This window comes from Pelodiscus sinensis, chromosome 25 (assembly GCF_052426305.1).
Source record: "Pelodiscus sinensis isolate ZL-2025 chromosome 25, ASM5242630v1, whole genome shotgun sequence".
Lineage (NCBI taxonomy): Eukaryota > Metazoa > Chordata > Testudines > Trionychidae > Pelodiscus > Pelodiscus sinensis.
In genome coordinates, this window is record NC_143076.1 from 2,835,958 (window position 1) to 2,852,591 (window position 16,634).

At 46.7% G+C, this 16,634-nt stretch overlaps 1 protein-coding gene across 3 annotated transcripts in view; it reads left to right on the plus strand.

Annotated features, from left to right (window-relative positions):
• Positions 1-5,964: 5,964 nt before the first annotated feature.
• Positions 5,965-16,634, plus strand: part of STT3A (STT3 oligosaccharyltransferase complex catalytic subunit A) — a 45,987-nt gene continuing 35,317 nt past the window's right edge. The window contains exons 1-6 of one of the 3 annotated variants that reach the window (XM_075909257.2): positions 5,969-6,098; positions 7,551-7,673; positions 11,464-11,537; positions 12,016-12,141; positions 12,481-12,541; positions 12,904-13,025. In XM_075909257.2, the coding sequence (XP_075765372.1) occupies positions 12,054-12,141; positions 12,481-12,541; positions 12,904-13,025 (271 nt within the window). In that variant the 5' untranslated portion in view covers positions 5,969-6,098; positions 7,551-7,673; positions 11,464-11,537; positions 12,016-12,053. Of the gene's footprint in view, positions 6,099-7,550; positions 7,674-11,463; positions 11,538-12,015; positions 12,142-12,480; positions 12,542-12,903; positions 13,026-16,634 lie in introns of all 3 variants that reach the window. The other 2 variants (XM_006116691.5, XM_075909258.2) reach the window with 2 other exon arrangements.

The window sequence follows — 16,634 nt, forward strand, 5'->3', positions numbered from 1 at the left end:
GACCTCTTGACATGGCCGAATTTCTTCCGGAGACACGTTCTTGTGCAAGGGCTTCCCACCAGTGTGGACGCTTTCTTGCGCAAGAGCTCAGCGTTCTTACAATGCGGTTCTGGCCAGTGTGGACGTTTTCTTGCACAAGAGATCTTGCACAAGTATACTGGCGCAAAATATTCCTACACAAGAACCCACCAGTGTAGACATAGCCCAAGTGTTTTTACGTGGCATCTTACCATGCTGTTTAAATCCACTGCTTGGATGAGGAAGACTCACGAAGAGTCTGTCCATCATCCACACTGGAGCAACATGGTGATTTCACTGCCATGTTAACCGACCTGATCTCTCTGTGGGCTCTTGTGGAGCAGCAGGGAGTCTGAAGCGGTCTCTCGGGGGGAGAGCCTGGGGGTGCCTCTATTTCAGTGGTTGTCTACCTTTTTGGCCCATGACCATGTATCTCAATGTAAACCTTTCCACAGACGTCCAGTTGCTATTGGAAACTCACCTTTAATTACACAATTATGCTGAAGCCATTTTGCTAGTGCTGCAGCTGGGGAGAATGGTTTAATTTCAATTATTAAACAGATTAAATGTTTTAACTTTCTCATGGTAGGTTATCACACTTCATTTTAAATAGAGTACAATATTAATTTAAGTCCAATACAAAAGGTTTCAATGTTTTCTTTATTTTTTATGGGAGGGGTAGGCAATCTTTTTTGGGTCAGGGGCCACTGACCCATAGAAAAATCAAAAGGGGACTGCACAAGTGAGCAACAAAAAAACTCCTCCCAAAACCCCAACCCTCACCAAGGTGGCCCCCAACTGAGACACCTCACCCCTCTGGTGCTCCACAGGGTGAGAGGGAGGGAGAGGGAGGACTGAGGTTCAGGCTTCCCATAGGCCAGATTTGCTTTTCTGAAGAATGTTATGGACACCCTTAGGTTATAAGGTGGGGACCAAAATAATGGGTTCAGTGTGTGTGAGAGGGCTACCAACGAGTGGGATAGGGATGGGGTGCAGGATCTGAGAGGGAGGTGGGGGACAGAAGGGGGAGAGGTTGCGAGGTCTGGGTGGGAAATAGGGTGCAGAAGCAGGCTTGAGTAGGGTTTCTGGCCAGGAGGAGGGAGCAGAAGTGGACTGAGGTTAGGGTGTCTGGCCAGGAGGGGACTTGGGTAGGGGTTGGACATCCCTGGTCTGGCACCCTCTGGACCTGACTCGTCCTAAATGAGGGATTTTTTTGGACCGGGGGAGGTCATTTCAGGCCTCCTGCTGCTGTCCCCTCCCATTTAGGCTTCTTTGTACCTGCCTCCCCTGCAACCTAGCTGAGCTCCTTCCCCCCTCCCGCTAGTTTCCTGCCCCTCCCCCAAAGGCCATCGTCCACAACCCAATGGAGCCCAGCACCAGTTCCCTGCACCCCCACTTGCAGCCCATCTGAGCTGCCCATCTGTTCTCTATGCCTCCCCCACCCGCCCACCCATGCACCTCAGCCCAGTTGAGCCCCATACTGGTTCCCTGTATGCCTCCCCCACAGCACAGCTGAGCTCCGTTTCTCTGCACCTCCCCCCAAACCTCACAGACCTGCAGAGCCAGGTTTCCTTCCCTCGAGACCAGTCCCTGGGTTCCTGGCACCTCCCTCCTCCTGCAGCCCAGTGCCCTGCAACTCCTCCCTCCCGCAGGCCAGCTGAACTCCACACCTGGCCTCTCCCACATCCCAGCTGAGCAAAGCACCCAGTTCCCAGCATCTCCCCTGTCCCCAAGCCCAGCTGAGCCAAGTGCCCTGTACTTCCACCCTCCCACAGCCCAGCTGAGCAAAGCACCCAGTTCCCAGCACCTCCCCCCTCCCAGCTGAGCTCCCTGTAATAGTAAAATGTTTTTAAGTACATCAGAAGCAGGAAGCCAGCTAAACAACCAGTGGGGCCCATGGATGATCGAAATTCTTAAGGAGCACTCAAAGATGATAAAGTCATAGCAGAGAAGCTAATTGAATTCTTTACTTCAGTCTTCATGGCTCAGGATATTGGGGAGATTCCCAAACTTAAGCCATTCTTTTTAGGTGACAAATCTGAGGAATTGTCCCAGACTGAGGTGTCATTAGAGGAGGTTTTGGAACAAATTGATAAACTTAACAGTAACAAGTCACCAGGACCAGATGGTATTCACCCAAGATTTCTGAAAGAACTCAGTTGGGAAATTGCAGATCTATTAACTGTGGTTTGTAACCAATCCTTTAAATCAGCTTGCGTACCTAATGATTGGAAGATAGCTAATGTGATGCCAACATTTAAAAAGGGCTCTAGAGGTGATCCTGGCAATTACAGACTAACATCAGTACTGGGGAAATTAATTGAAACTATAGTAAAGAATAAAATTGTCAGACATGTGGATGAATATAATTTGTTGGGGGAAAGTCAGCATGGTTTCTGTAAAGGGAAATCATGCCCTACTAATCTGCTAAAGTTCTTTGAGGGGGGTCAACAAACATGTGGACAAGGGGGATCCAGTGGATATAATATAATTAATTTCCAGAAAGCCTTTGACAAGGTCCCTCACCAAAGGCTCTTTAAGTAAAGTAAGTTGTTATGGGATAAGAGGGAAGGTTCTTTCATAGATTGATAACCGGTTAAAAGACAGGAAACAAAGGGTAGAAATAAATGGTCAATTTTCAGAACTGAGAGATGTAACTAGTGGTGTCCCCCAAAGGTCTGTACTTAGTCCAATCCTGTTCAATTGATTATAAGTGATCTGGAGAAAGAACTAAATATTAAGATGGCAAAATCTGCAGATCATATCAAACTGCTCAAGATACTTAAGACCAAAGCAGACTGTGAAGAGCTTCAAAAAGATCTCACCAAACTAAGCGATTGGGCACTAAAATGGCAAATGAAATTTAATGTTGATAAATGTAAAGTAATGCACATTTGAAAAAATAATCCCAACTATATGTACAATATGATAGGGACTAATTTGCATACAATTAATCAAGGGAGAGATCTTGGAGTCATTGTGGATAGTTCTCTGAAAACATCCATTAAATGTGCAGTGGCAGTCAAAAAAGCAAACAGAATGTTAGAGTCATTAAAAAAGGGATAGAGAGTAAGACAGAAAATATTGTATTGCCTCTATATAAAACCCTGGTACGCCCACATCTTGAATAGTGTGTACAGATGTGGTCACCTCATTTCAAAAAATGGCATTGGAAAAGGTTCAGAAACGGGGAACAACAATAATTAGTGATTAGGAACAGGTCCCATATGAAGAGAGATTAAAAACACTTGGGCTACGTCTACACTGGCATGATTTTCCGGAAATGCTTTTAACGGAAAAGTTTTTGTTAAAAGCATTTTCGGAAAATCGCGTCTAGATTGGCAGGACACTTTTGTGCAAAAGCACTTTTTGCGTAAAAGCGTCCGTGGCCAATCTAGATGCACTTTTCCGCAAAAAAGCCCCGATCGCCATTTTCGCGATCGGGGCTTTTTTGCGGAAAACAAATCTCTGCTGTCTACCCTGGCCCTTTTGCGCAAAAGTCTTTCGGAAAAAGACTTTTGCCCGAATGGGAGCAGCATAGAATTTCCACAAAAGCACTGACTATCTTACATGAGATCGTCAGTGCTTTTGCAGAAATTCAAGCGGCCAGTGTAGACAGCTGGCTAGTTTTTCTGCAAAAGCAGATGATTTTGCGGAAAAACTTGCCAGTCTAGACACAGCCTTGGACTTTTTCATCTTAGAAAAGAAGAGACTAAGGGGGGGATATGATAGAGGTCTATAAAATCATGACTGGTACCAAAAACATGAATAAGGAAAAGTTATTTATATATTCCCACAATATAAGAACTAGAGATCACCAAGTGAAATTAATAGGCAGCAAGTTTAAAACAAACAAAAGGAAGTTTTTCTTCACTCAGCACACAGTCAACCTGTGGAATTCCTTGCCAGAGGATGTGGTGAAGCCTAGAACTTTAACAGGGTTCAAAAAAGAGCTAGATAGATTCATGGAGGTTCGGTCCATCAATGGCTATTAGCCAGGATAGGTAGAAATGGTGTCTCTAGCCTCATTTCTCTGGTGGTGGGTGACAGGTGAGGGATCACATGAGGATTACCTGTTGTGATCCTTCCCTCTGGGGCATCTGGTATTGGCCACTGTCAGCAGACAGGATACTGGGCTAGATGGTCCTTTGGTCTGACCCAGTATGGCTGTTCTTATAATCTTATAGTGAAAAACAAAACACAGCAGCACGTTTCTGAGCCTGCATCAACTGACTTGGGCTCATGTTATGCTCAAAAATAGCTGTGTAGATATTGGGGCTCTAGCTGAAGCCTGAGCTTCCATGAACATTTCCTTGCTAAGTCTCAAAGCCAAGGCCCCCTCTCCAGGCTGCAACCCAATGTCAATGCTGCTATATTTAGCCCCACAATATGAACTTGAGTCAATTGACTCAACTCCCAGACTCACTGTCATGTTTTGTTTTTTAGCGTAGAGGTGTCCACTGTTATTTTGAAGTGTGGTCTCTTACTTTCAACTAGCTTAGTTCAAGTGCAGTAAATTGAGTGTCCTAACCTGAGCTAGTTGTCGCCATGAAGGCAAGCCCTTAGAAATGTTGATTTCAAGCTAGTGAGAGCAAACCCTGGCACATGCAACTAAATCCAGCTCCCTCTGCAGCAGGAAACCTGAACATAGAGGAAGAAATCCCCTTGAGAGCCACCATTTATTTCCCAAAAAGAAACCATCCACCCAAACCCAAGAACATCATGGACAGCTTTTGCCCTGAGAAGTGCCCTCCCCTGAAATCCACTAAAGACCGTACATTTACTGGGAAGGGTTGAGTGAGCATAAAGCTGGGTAGTCGCATGAAACTGTACATGTGGGCCACATGCAGGTTTTGTACGTATATAACTATTTGGAGCAGGGAGTGATTTTTGCCTACACAGTTACAGCAGAATATATCCAATGGGGATGCATAATGCCTTTGTACAGGTGCCCTGCACATTTCCTACCTATATGGACACACACAAGTGTTGGCGAAATCTCGCTCCCCTGCGGTACAGAGTCCCCAGAAGGGTCCGAGGCTGGAGGTCAAAGCAGTGAGGCAGGAGAGAAATCTAGAAGGAAAACTTTATTCTGCATTCAGGCAGGCTGACAGCTACCAGGGTGAGAGCAGCAGCCCTGAGACAGGTTCCGGGTCCTTTCTACAGACGCTCAGACAGTGCAGTTGTTGATATGTTAAAGAAAACAATCAAAGTCTCAGCAGAAGCACTCGGAGGTTTCCGCTCACCCCAGAAGTCAGTTTGCAGAACAAAGGAGCCTGCGAGGCAAACTGCCACACGGATCAGGGTTCACGTGGCAGTTTGCGACGCCTCGGTCTCCATGAAGTTGAGCGCGGAGGCGCCGGAGGGGCCTGGTCAGAGCCTGGGAACGCGGAACCCTTCCGGCCGCTTCCCTCTGACCCCTGCAGCCCAGACACACCCGCCGGGACTGGACTTTTCTCCCACAAGATCCCCGGGAGGGGAGTGACCCGGGCCCGCCCCAGGGACCCAGCAGGGGCGCCATGGTGGGGGCGGGGCGAGCGGGAGGCACCGGAAGGGGCAGTAGCTCTAGGGTGCGACTGGGGGGGGGGGTGCACCGCAGGCTGCTCTAGCTCACGTGGCTCAGCCGTGGGGGCGGAGTCGGCTCAAGCCAGCTGAGTTCGGGAAATTGCCTTAAGGGACCACCACTAGCACCCCGCACAGCCAACACCACATCCGGATCCGGTCACGTGACACGCTGCTCCCGTGGCCCCTTCCGGGCGCCTCTCGCCTAAACGGACACGTAACTACTCGCACCTCAACCAAACCGCGCTTCTCCTCAGACTCCGCCCCTCCTTTCACTTTTTGACCTATCACAAGTCACGCCTGGAACGTCCGTCTCATCCATTTCCGCCCTGAGTGGCAGTCTCACTATCCAATCAGCTTTGGTGTAACAGGCCGTATCTCAAGGGCGCGGTGAGGGACAGCGGTGTGTGTCAATGGGTGTTGCCAGGAGGCGGGGCAGCGAGCTGAGGGCGGCAGGCAGGGGTGGGTGCGCGGAGCGGATGGATGGCTGAGGGAGCGGGGCGAAGAGCGGCGCCCAGGTGAGGGTTTGCGGGCCGCGCGCGCGTGCGGCGCCGGGTCCGTCCCGCCGTGAGTGGCTGCGGGGCGGGGCGAGGGGCCGGCTCGTCCTCTGCTCTCCGCTGTCAGTCCCTGCCCAGCCCCTCCGGCTCCGGGAGCTGCCCGGCCGCCCCGTGCACAGCGCCTAGCGCGAGGCGCGGCCGCTCCGCTAAGCCGTTACTTACGGTTGGCGCCTAACGGCCGGAGCGGGGTCCCGTGCGCGGGGCTGTTCCCGCCTGCGGCTCCGGCCGCCGCCGCCAGGGGGCTGAGACCTGCGGTGGGTGCACGTGGCAGCAGGGCAGCCCTGGGGCAGGCTCTCGGGAAGGGTCACCTGCTCTGAGCGTGTCACAGCCCAGGCCAGGCAGCTCCTGCGCTGGGCTGGGGGAGACGCTCCTCCTCGTTAGGCCATTGGTAAAGCCCTCCAGAGAGAAGTGGGGTTCATGATTCATGGCGCTAAGTTGATGGGCTGCTTTGTCTTGTACCAGCTGAAGCTTTTTCGGGGCCTGTGGCTTCTTGCATCAACATGAGAGGGAATAATCAAACTCCAGAAGTCAAAAGTTACATTTATGACATTGATTACCATGAGGAGCACGATCTGATAGGAGGAATGCAATCATCTGGCCAGTCATAGATGGAAGTGGGCATTTTTTTGACATCTGGTGGCTTGAAGGAGTTTAAAAAGGACTTCTAGGCTGCTGACCTCACCTCATTAGTAGAGGATGCTGTAGAGGAGCCAGTTTCTTTGAAGGACTTTCCCATATCCTTAATCTTGCCTGAGTTCAGCATTAGAGAATTGCTCTTCATCCAGGTGCTGACTTTGGCTGGATTCTGCTAGAGCCTGGAGATATTGCTGCATATATTGAATATAAAGACGATGGAAAGCTGGGTATCAGCTGTGTTTTGCTGTCACTTTAACCTATATTAATTCTATAGCCCTCCCAAAGGCTTCATAGAGGAGTTGAAGTAATATGGGGGAGAATATTGGGTCATTGGGAACTGCAGGTGAGGGAACAGTTAGTTGTCTGTAATAGCTCTCTGCTCATTCTTGGCAGTCTGAGAGGAAGGAGAAGATGTGACATGGTCCTGAGCCCTATCCTTTTGCTTATTCCTCTTACTGAGAGCAGGTTGCCCCATACTGAGGACAAAACGATGGCTGGACAATAGGGATGTTAAATATCAGTTAACTGAATAATCGATTAACCTCATGAATTCTTATTGGTTACTTGACTATTCTATAGTATCCAGGGGTGGGGCCAGCAGCCAGTGCTCTCTGGCCCCACTCCCAAAGAGCCCCCTGCCACTCTGCACTGCTGCCTCTATATCCGAGGCAGCAGCGTGAGGTGCCAGGTAGCTGCTCTGTGAGGGGAGCCAGTTGAAAAACCACTTCTGCTCCTGGGCTGGCTGCCTGTCACCCCTTGCTGCTGCCTCTGTTATAGGGTGGCAGCAGCCCCTATCCAGGGAGAGGGTCTGAGCTCCTGGACCCAGCACAAACCAGAACTGAGCCGAGCTGCCTGCCCGCCTGGTTCCTAATACACTTTAAATGCAGAGCTGCTGCAAAGGTAGGTTCTGGACCCAGCTGCTGGCCAGCCTGCTAACAAATTTACTTGCAGGGGAATGTGTGTAGTCTATAGCAGTGGTCCTCAACATTTTGGGGCTGCTGGGCGCCCGGGAGCGGCGTTGCGCATGTGCCGCGCGTCCGGGGCCCAGGGCGCAAGAATGGCTTGGGCTGGCCCTGGTCACTCGGCAGGCGCACATAAATGCCCCGGTGGGCGCCATGGTGCCCACGGGCACCGCGTTGGGGACCACTGATCTAGACTACGCTAAAGTGTCGAAAGAGGATATGCAAATTCCACAGGAATTTGCATATCTTCTTCTGATCTCACTTTTGAAAAAGGAACTTTCTAATCAAGACGCAGGGTTTTTTCGGCAACCCCCCCTTTTTTTTGAAAAGCCACTTTTCCTCAAAAAATGAGGATTACGTGGCTTTTCGAAGAGCGGAGAGGGATTGCTGGAAAAAACGCATCTAAACTACTTTCACTTTCGAAAGCTCTGCTTTTGAAAGTGAGATCAGAAAAAGATATGCAAATTACTGTGGAATTTGCAAATCCTCTTTCAACACTTTAGCATAGTCTAGATCAGCCCTCAATCTTTTGCTTATCCATTAATTGGTTACACTATTAGGGTATGTCTACACTACAGCACTAATTTGAACTAACTTAATTCGAATTAGTTAATTTGAACTAAGCTAATTCGAACTAGTGCATCTATACCTAAAAACTAGTTCGAATTAACATTTTGCTAATTTGAACTAGCATGTCCACATTGAATGGACCCTGAACCGGGGTTAAGGCTGGCCAGAAGCAGTGCCGGCAGGGCATCAGATTAGGACTTAGAGCGTGGAGCTACTGTCTCAGGCTGGCCGAGGGCTGTGCTTAAAGGGACCCGACCCCCACCCTGGACAGACAGTTCTCAGGGTTCCCCGCTTGCTTGTTTACCTCGATGAGGGACAGCAAAGCAGTCCTGTCTTGGAGTGCCCTGAATGCCCACACTTAGCACATCACAGCATTCGGCCATCAGCCCGGCTGCACTTGCTGCAGGCTGCCATCCACGGGGGTCAATCGGAGGGCTGCAGGAGAGTTTCCGCCCCGAGGAGTCTGCAGAGCCATCTCAGTCCTCCCCACTGGGGGCTCGTACCCCATTCTTCCCTCACCTCCTTCCACTTACCCCTCCCTAGCCCCCCTTCCTGATGTAAAAAATAAAGGACGTGTGTTCAAAAATAGAAACTCTCTTTATTTAACAAAACTGGAGGGGGGTTAACCTCAGGGAAGACTGGGAAAAGGAGGTGGGAGAGGGAAACCTCGGAGGAGGGAGCTGGAAGGGGGAAGCCAGGGGAAGAAGGAGGAGGGGAAGTATCAAACTATGGTTCACCATATCTACAGTACTGTGTACAGATGTGGTCTCCTCACCCCAGAAAAGATATTTTGGCCTTGGAAAGGGTTCAGAAAAGGGCAAGTAAAATGATCAGGGGTTTGGAACAGGTCCCATATGAAGAGAGGCTAAAGAGACTGGGACTTTTCAGCTTAGAAAAGAGACTGAGGGGGGATATGATAGAGGTCTATAAAAGCATGAGTGGTGTAGAGAGGGTGCATAAAGAAAAGTTCTTCATTAGTTCCCATAATATAAGGACTAGAGGATACCAAATGAAATGAATGGGTAGCAGGGTTCAAACTAATAACAGGAAGTTCTTCTTCACAAAGCAAATATTCAACCTGTGGAACTCCTTGCCGCCAGAAGCTGTGAAGGCTAGAACTAAAACAGAGTTTAAAGAGAAGTTAGATAAAGTCATGGAGGTTGGGTCCATGGAGTGCTATTAGCCAGGAGGTAGGAATGGTGTCCCTGGTCTCTGTTTGTGGAAGGCTGGAGATGGATGGCACGAGACAAATGGCTTGGTCAGTGTCTTCGGTCCATCCTCTCCAGGGTAGCTGGTGTTGGCCACTGTCGGCAGACAGGCTACTGGGCTAGATGGACCTTTGGTCTGACTCAGTACGGCCGTTCTTATGTTTTAAGCTCAGGGTCGGGGGGTCTCACTGGACCACCTTGATTTTCATGCAAACCTGCTTCTGGGTTCGCATGTGGCCTTAGACGGCCGCTTTCCTGTGCCTAGTGCGGAGGGGTCGTGGACATTGTAGGCCTCCTCCCAAACCTGGATGAGGTCCATGATCTCCACACTAGACCAGACGGGCGCCCGCCTCTTGCGGCCCCGGGCAGGCTCCTGGGAGCCGCCAGCCTGGTCCCGGGAAGAGGCGGAGGGCTGGATGGCAGCGGGTGGCTGGCTCGTGCCGTGCCAGGTGCAGGGTCTTCTGGCTGGGTGCTGGCAGGTTTGCACCTGGCACGGGCACCGTAGCCAGACTGTGCCCCTTTAAGGGCTTTGGGGCCGGGAGGGGGGCAGAAGGGTTTCCCTGGCTTGGCCCAGAGTGGCCACCAGGGCAAGCTGGGAAGGGCTAGCCTCCCACTAGTTCGAATTAAGTGGCTACACAGCCCTTAATTGTAACTACTTAATTTGAACTAGGCTTAGTCCTCGTAGAATGAGGTTTACCTAGTTCGAATTAGGCGCTCTGCTAGTTCGAATTAAGTTCGAACTAGCGGTTTGTATGTGTAACGCCTGTGAAAGTTAATTCGAACTAACGACTGTTAGTTCGAATTAACTTTGTAATGTAGACATACCTTACATCCCTACTGGACAGTGCCCCAGCTTTACCACTCAGTAGAATGACCTGTCATGCAGAATGATTGTGTGTGTCGCCATATGGGATCCAGACAAACTGCAGACTCCAGCACTGCATTCTTTGTTGCCCTGAAGTTCCTGGGGCTGCTACCAACTCAGAGTAGAGATGGAGAATCCCATTTAATCGGTTCACTGGTTAAACACGACATTTAACTGGTTAATCGATTGAAGGGGCACCAGCAGAGATGGGCCACTTCAGCCTAGCCGGAGCAGTCCCTGCCTGCGATGTGCACTGTTTGTGGCAGGTCTTGCGGGGTTGGAGTAGCTCCCTTCCTGCAGCTCCCTGCCCTCTTTGGAGCTGGATTATCTGTTATCTCGACAGTCTCCAGTGCCAGATGCTTCATGGTCATTTGAACTCTTTTGCCCTCTAATATAATAATGAAGGTCTTTGTGTTCTCTGAAATTGGGAAACTATTAAAAATATAGCATCAGTGATTCAGTCTTGGATATTATTTTGGATGAATGTGTAACCTTTAAAGTAGATCTGGAAGGGTTTCTGCATGTATTGTTTTATTTGACAAATCCCGGGATTGTCAGATCTGGTCTCGCCTAACTTAAATGAAAGGCTCATTAGATGTCTCAAACAAATTAAAACGTAGCTTTCTTAGATCTTGGAATCTACGTCAATAAAGAGAACCTATGTCCGAAATGCGTTTGTTAAAGATGTGTCAGCAAAATAAAAATTACGTTTTCTGAATTTTTAAAATCCTTTCTCTTTTTAACTAGGTTTTACTTCCTTCTTGCCTGATAATTATAATCCTATTGATTCTGAGTCTTTGAGCTTTTCAGGATTAGAAAAGTTGCAACAGTTTAATCAGGTTGATTTTAAATTGATTTAGACCTGTGTAAGTTTTTTACCCTATCAAAGTCTTGAATTTCTAGTGTAAACAAATCAAAGTGATTGTGGGGGGAAAAGATCTTTTCAGGCGTTCTTATGTATCACATGGGAGTAAAAAAGGTACAAACTGTGCTATTTTGTTTCAGAAGGGGCATCAGGCCTAAGAATGCTTTTGAAGTATTATTGTTAATTGTTTATATACATTTACATGGCACTTTACACACAGAGAAAGAGAGACATCCTCTGCTCCAAAGAACAAGGCAAGACAAACACATAATAAGACTGAGGACAACTGATCAGGTGAGAGGGATATTGCTGAGATGGGGTTGATTGAAGAGCTATTTCAAAATGAATTTGAAGGGTGTAAAGGAAGTTTGGCTGGTGAGGGTAGGAAGAGTGTCCTAGTCCTACAGGCAGAATAGTAGAAGGCATGAGTGAATGGAAATGAGGAATGGTGAAGTAAGGGGAGAGGGAATGAGGTCAGAGACCTAAGCAGGGCGGAGATTACTTGAAAAGTTTAAATTACATTCGATAGATTCCATAAGAGAGCTATCTAGTTGTGGTGACACACTGAGAATGACAGGAGCGGAGAATGGTTTTTGGGGCAGAAATGGACTGCAATGAGGCATGGGGACAGTCCCACTCTAGGGAATAGTGACATGTTATTCCTTATTTAGAGAGCTTCCAATTAAACGTTCTAACAGGAATCCAGGATACTGTTTTTGGGACGAAAACTGCATTGTTCTTGGCTCATCCCTTCTATCCTGTTCCCTTTCAGGTGTTCAAGTATCATTCATCACAGCCTTTGATGTGAAAATGACCAAGTTAGGGTTTCTCCGCCTGTCCTATGAAAAACAGGACACGCTGCTCAAGCTTCTTATCCTGTCAATGGCAGCTGTGCTATGTAAGTCTGAGCCTTGATAATTTATCGATGTACATCTTCCATAATACTGCTAGCCCTGCTCCATGTTCTGCATTTCTTAGAGTAATGGGACTCAGTTACATTTAAAATAGCTTTAATAAACCTGGCCATTAATATATTGAAAATAATATCTCCTTACCTCAACTCACCAGGGGGCAGTTTGAGCCAGTCCTGGATAGCAAGCCATGCACAACTTTTCACAGGCTTTAAGCTTTCACAGGCTTTAAGCTTTCATCTAGCAAAGATACTGCAAATAAATCCAAGTTTCTCTTGCTATGTGAATGCTGTATGTTGATGCTCTCTTCTACCTATGTATTGCAGCTTTCTCCACTAGACTCTTCTCAGTGTTAAGATTTGAAAGTGTCATCCATGAATTTGACCCGTAAGTACTCTGCTTGTGTCTTGGTGGTCTCCTATCAGTCTTTTTCCTTGTGAGTATGTAAAGATGGTGTTGTGTTTGTCAGGGTATCTTTAGTCATAAATATTTATGACTGGAGAGAGGTGCAGATGATCACATGATAACCTGCTAAAACTCAGAATGCATAGTAAAAAATGGCCAGTGCTCCTAAGGATTTTATTTCAAGATGGTATACTGCTCAGCATCTGGGCTGGTGCCGTCTGTCATGGAGACAGCACTTACTCATGCACTGATTATTTAAAGTCTGGTATTGGAACGTGAGGAGGAGTAAACAACATTTCCAGTGTCCACACTGCAGAGACACTCAATATCTTATGATATTACAGGTACTTTAATTACCGCACAACCCGCTTCCTGGCAGAAGAGGGCTTCTATAAATTCCACAACTGGTTTGATGACAGAGCCTGGTATCCCCTGGGGAGGATCATTGGTGGAACCATTTACCCAGGTAAAGCCAGGGTGTTTTTTGTGTGCTAAACCTCACTTTAAGGTAAAGGAAGTTCAGATGGTGCAGATTCTGGACTCCTATATTGGTTCAAGAGACTTCTACCTTATCTTGTCACCTGTTCACTACTTCCAAGACCATTATGGTAGGGCAATCAAACTTGGTTTTTCTCTGACTTTTTACATCAGTATAATGAAACATTAAAATTGTTCTTACTGGTTGTGTAGCTGAAAAGGTACTTGGGTATAATTTTGGAAAAACAAATTGATTATTTGGTAGCTCACTGGGCCAGCACCTGATTGTGGTAGTTTAGATAATCCTTGCTGGGAAAAATTTAGGGATTCTTCATTTAAGAGAATTTGATTGGATCTGTACATGCCTGTGTCTTTCCTCCCTCCCCATTCTCCCTTTAGTTGAGAACTTGAGAGTGGAAGACAGTATAGGGGACAGTGATCATGAAATAATAGAGTTCATGATCTTAAGGAAAGGTAGAAGGGAGACCAGCACAATTGAGGTAATGGATTTCAGGAAGGCAGATTTTGATAAGCTCAGAGAACTTGTAGGTAAGGTCCCATGTGAAGCAAGACTGAAGAGAAAAACAACTGAGGAGAGTTGGAAGTATTTCAAAGGGACGTTGTTAAGGGCCCAAAAGCAAACAATTCCGCTGTGTAGGAAAGATAGAAAATATGGCAAAAGACCAGCTTGGCTTAACAAGGAGATCTTGCATGATCTCAAAATAAAAAAGGAGTCCTATAAAAATGGAAACTAGGACAAATAACAAAGGATGAATATAGGCAAGCAACACGGGAATGCAGGGGCAAGATTAGGAAGGCAAAGGCACAAAATGAGATCAAACTAGCTACAGGCATAAAGGGAAACAAGAAGACCTTTTATAAATACATTAAAAGCAAGAGGAAGACCAAGGACAGGGCAGGCCCACTGCTTAGTGAGGAGGGAGAAGCAGTAACAGGAAACTTGGAAATGGCAGAGATGCTCAGTGACTTCTTTGTTTCGGTCTTCACCGAGAAGTCTGGAGGTGTGCCTAACGTAGTGAATACACGCAGAGAGAGGGTAAGTTTAGAAGATAGGATACACAAAGAACAAGTTAAAAATCACTTAGGAAAGTTAGATGTCAGCAAGTCACCAGGTCCTGACGAAATGCATCCCAGGATACTCAAGGAACTGATAGAGGAGGTATCTGAGCCTTTAGCTATGATTTTTGAAAAATCATGGCAGACAGGGGAGATTCCAGAAGACTGGAAAAGGGCAAATATTGTGCCCATCTATAAAAAGGGGAATAAGAACAACCCAGGAAACTACAGACCCGTCAGTTTAACGTCTGTCCCGGGGAAGATAATGGAGCAGGTAATTAAGGAAATCGTATGCAAACACTTGGAAGGTAATAAAGTGATAGGGAATAGCCAGCATGGGTTTGTGAAGAACAAGTCATGCCAAACTAATCTGATAGCTTTCTTTGATAGGATAACGAGCCTTGTGGATAAGGGAGAAGCGGTGGATGTCATATACCTAGACTTTAGTAAGGCATTTGATACGGTCTCGCATGATATTCTTATTGATAAACTAGGCAAATATAACTTAGATAGGGCCACGATAAGGTGGGTGCATAATTGGCTGGATAACCGTAGTCAGAGAGTTGTTGTTAACGGTTCTAAATCCTGCTGGAAAGGGATAACAAGTGGAGTTCCTCAAGGGTCTGTTTTTGGACCCGTACTGTTCAATATCTTCATCAATGATGTAGATATTGGGATAGAGAGTACGCTTATTATGTTTGCAGATGATACCAAACTGGGTGGGGTTGCAACTTCTTTGGAGGATAGGGACATAATTCAAAATGACCTTAGCAAGTTAGAGAAATGGTCGGAGGTAAACAGGATGAGGTTTAATAAAGAGAAATGCAAAGTGCTCCACTTAGGAAGGAACAATCAGTTCCATACATACAAGATGGGAAGCGACTGTCTAGGAAGGAGCATGGCGGAAAGGGATCTAGGGGTCATAGTGGACCACAAGTTGAATATGAGTCAACAGTGTGATGCTGTTGCAAAAAAAGCAAATATGATTCTAGGTTGTATCAACAGGTGTGTTGTAAGCAAAACTCGTGAAGTCATTCTGCCACTCTACTCTGCACTAGTTAGGCCTCAGCTGGAGTACTGTGTCCATTTCTGGGCGCCACATTTCAAGAAAGATGTGGAGAAATTGGAAAGGGTACAGAGAAGAGCGACAAGAATGATTAAAGGTTTCGAGAACATGACCTATGAAGTATTCCTTGAGTATCCTGGGATGCATTTCGTCAGGACCTGGTGACTTGCTGACATCTAACTTTCCGAAGTGATTTTTAACTTGTTCTTTGTGTATCCTATCTTCTAAACTTACCCTCTCTCTGCTTGTATTCATGAACTGGGCTTTTTTAGTTTGGAAAAAAGAAGATTAAGGGGGGACATGATAGCGGTTTTCAAATATCTAAAAGGGTGTCACAAGGAGGAAGGAGAAAATTTGTTCCTCTTGGTTACTGAGGACAGGACAAGGAGTAATGGGCTTAAAGTGCAGCAGGGGAGGTTTAGATTGGACATTAGGAAAAAATTCCTAACTGTCAGGATGGTCAAATATTGGAATAAATTGCCAAGGGAGGTGGTGGAATCTCCCTCTCTGGAGATATTTAAGAACAGGTTAGATAGACATCTGTCAGAGATGGTGTAGACGGAGCTTGGCCCTGCCTTGAGGGCGGGGGGCTGGACTCGATGACCTCTCGAGGTCCCTTCCAGTCCTATTATGCTATGATTCTTTGTTTGATTTTGGACAGAGGGGAGGGATAGCTCAGTGGTGCTAAACCCAGGGTTGTGAGTTCAGTCCTTGCGGAGGCCATTTAGGGATTTGGGGCAAAAATTTGTCAGGGATGGTACTTGACCTTTCAAGGTCCCTTCCAGTTCTAGGAGATAGGCAATCTCCATTATTATTATTATTATTATTTATTATTATTATAGCATGCTATTGTGAACTATATTATTGATTGTACTTGCATGATGGTATCAGATAAATAGAGAAGTGAAATTCTCTGAACTCACACATGATCTGGACCTTCATAATTCTAATACAGCCCTGAAATAAGACTCTATTTAAATGCAGTCCAATTGTATCCTGCAGGGTTGCACGTTGTTACACATTCTCCAAAGGTAAAACATAGTTACTCAAGGTCAGCTGGAGGAGGAAGTTTGCTCCTTATTCCATGTTCAGAGTCCAGTTAAGTCAGATGCTAGATGTCTTCTAAAGGGTCTCAAGTATTTTTATGGCTGTCCCTTTAAATCTAACTAGCATCATCCTGGATCTGAGGCACTGGCTAAACATCCCCTGTTTTTAAATTCTCACCCAAACCTTCCTAGAATTAGGGGTTTGGGTGGGAATCCCTAAGACCTTCAAATATTAGAGTATTAAGGACAATATAAGTATCTAGGTATTCATAAACAAAAGATAGGACTATGCAGCACTTTAAAGACTAACAAGATGGTTTATTAGGTGATGAGCTTTCATGCAACAGACTCTCTTCCTCAGATCAAATTGTGGAAGAAAATTGGCGTGACCATAAATACCAAAGGGATA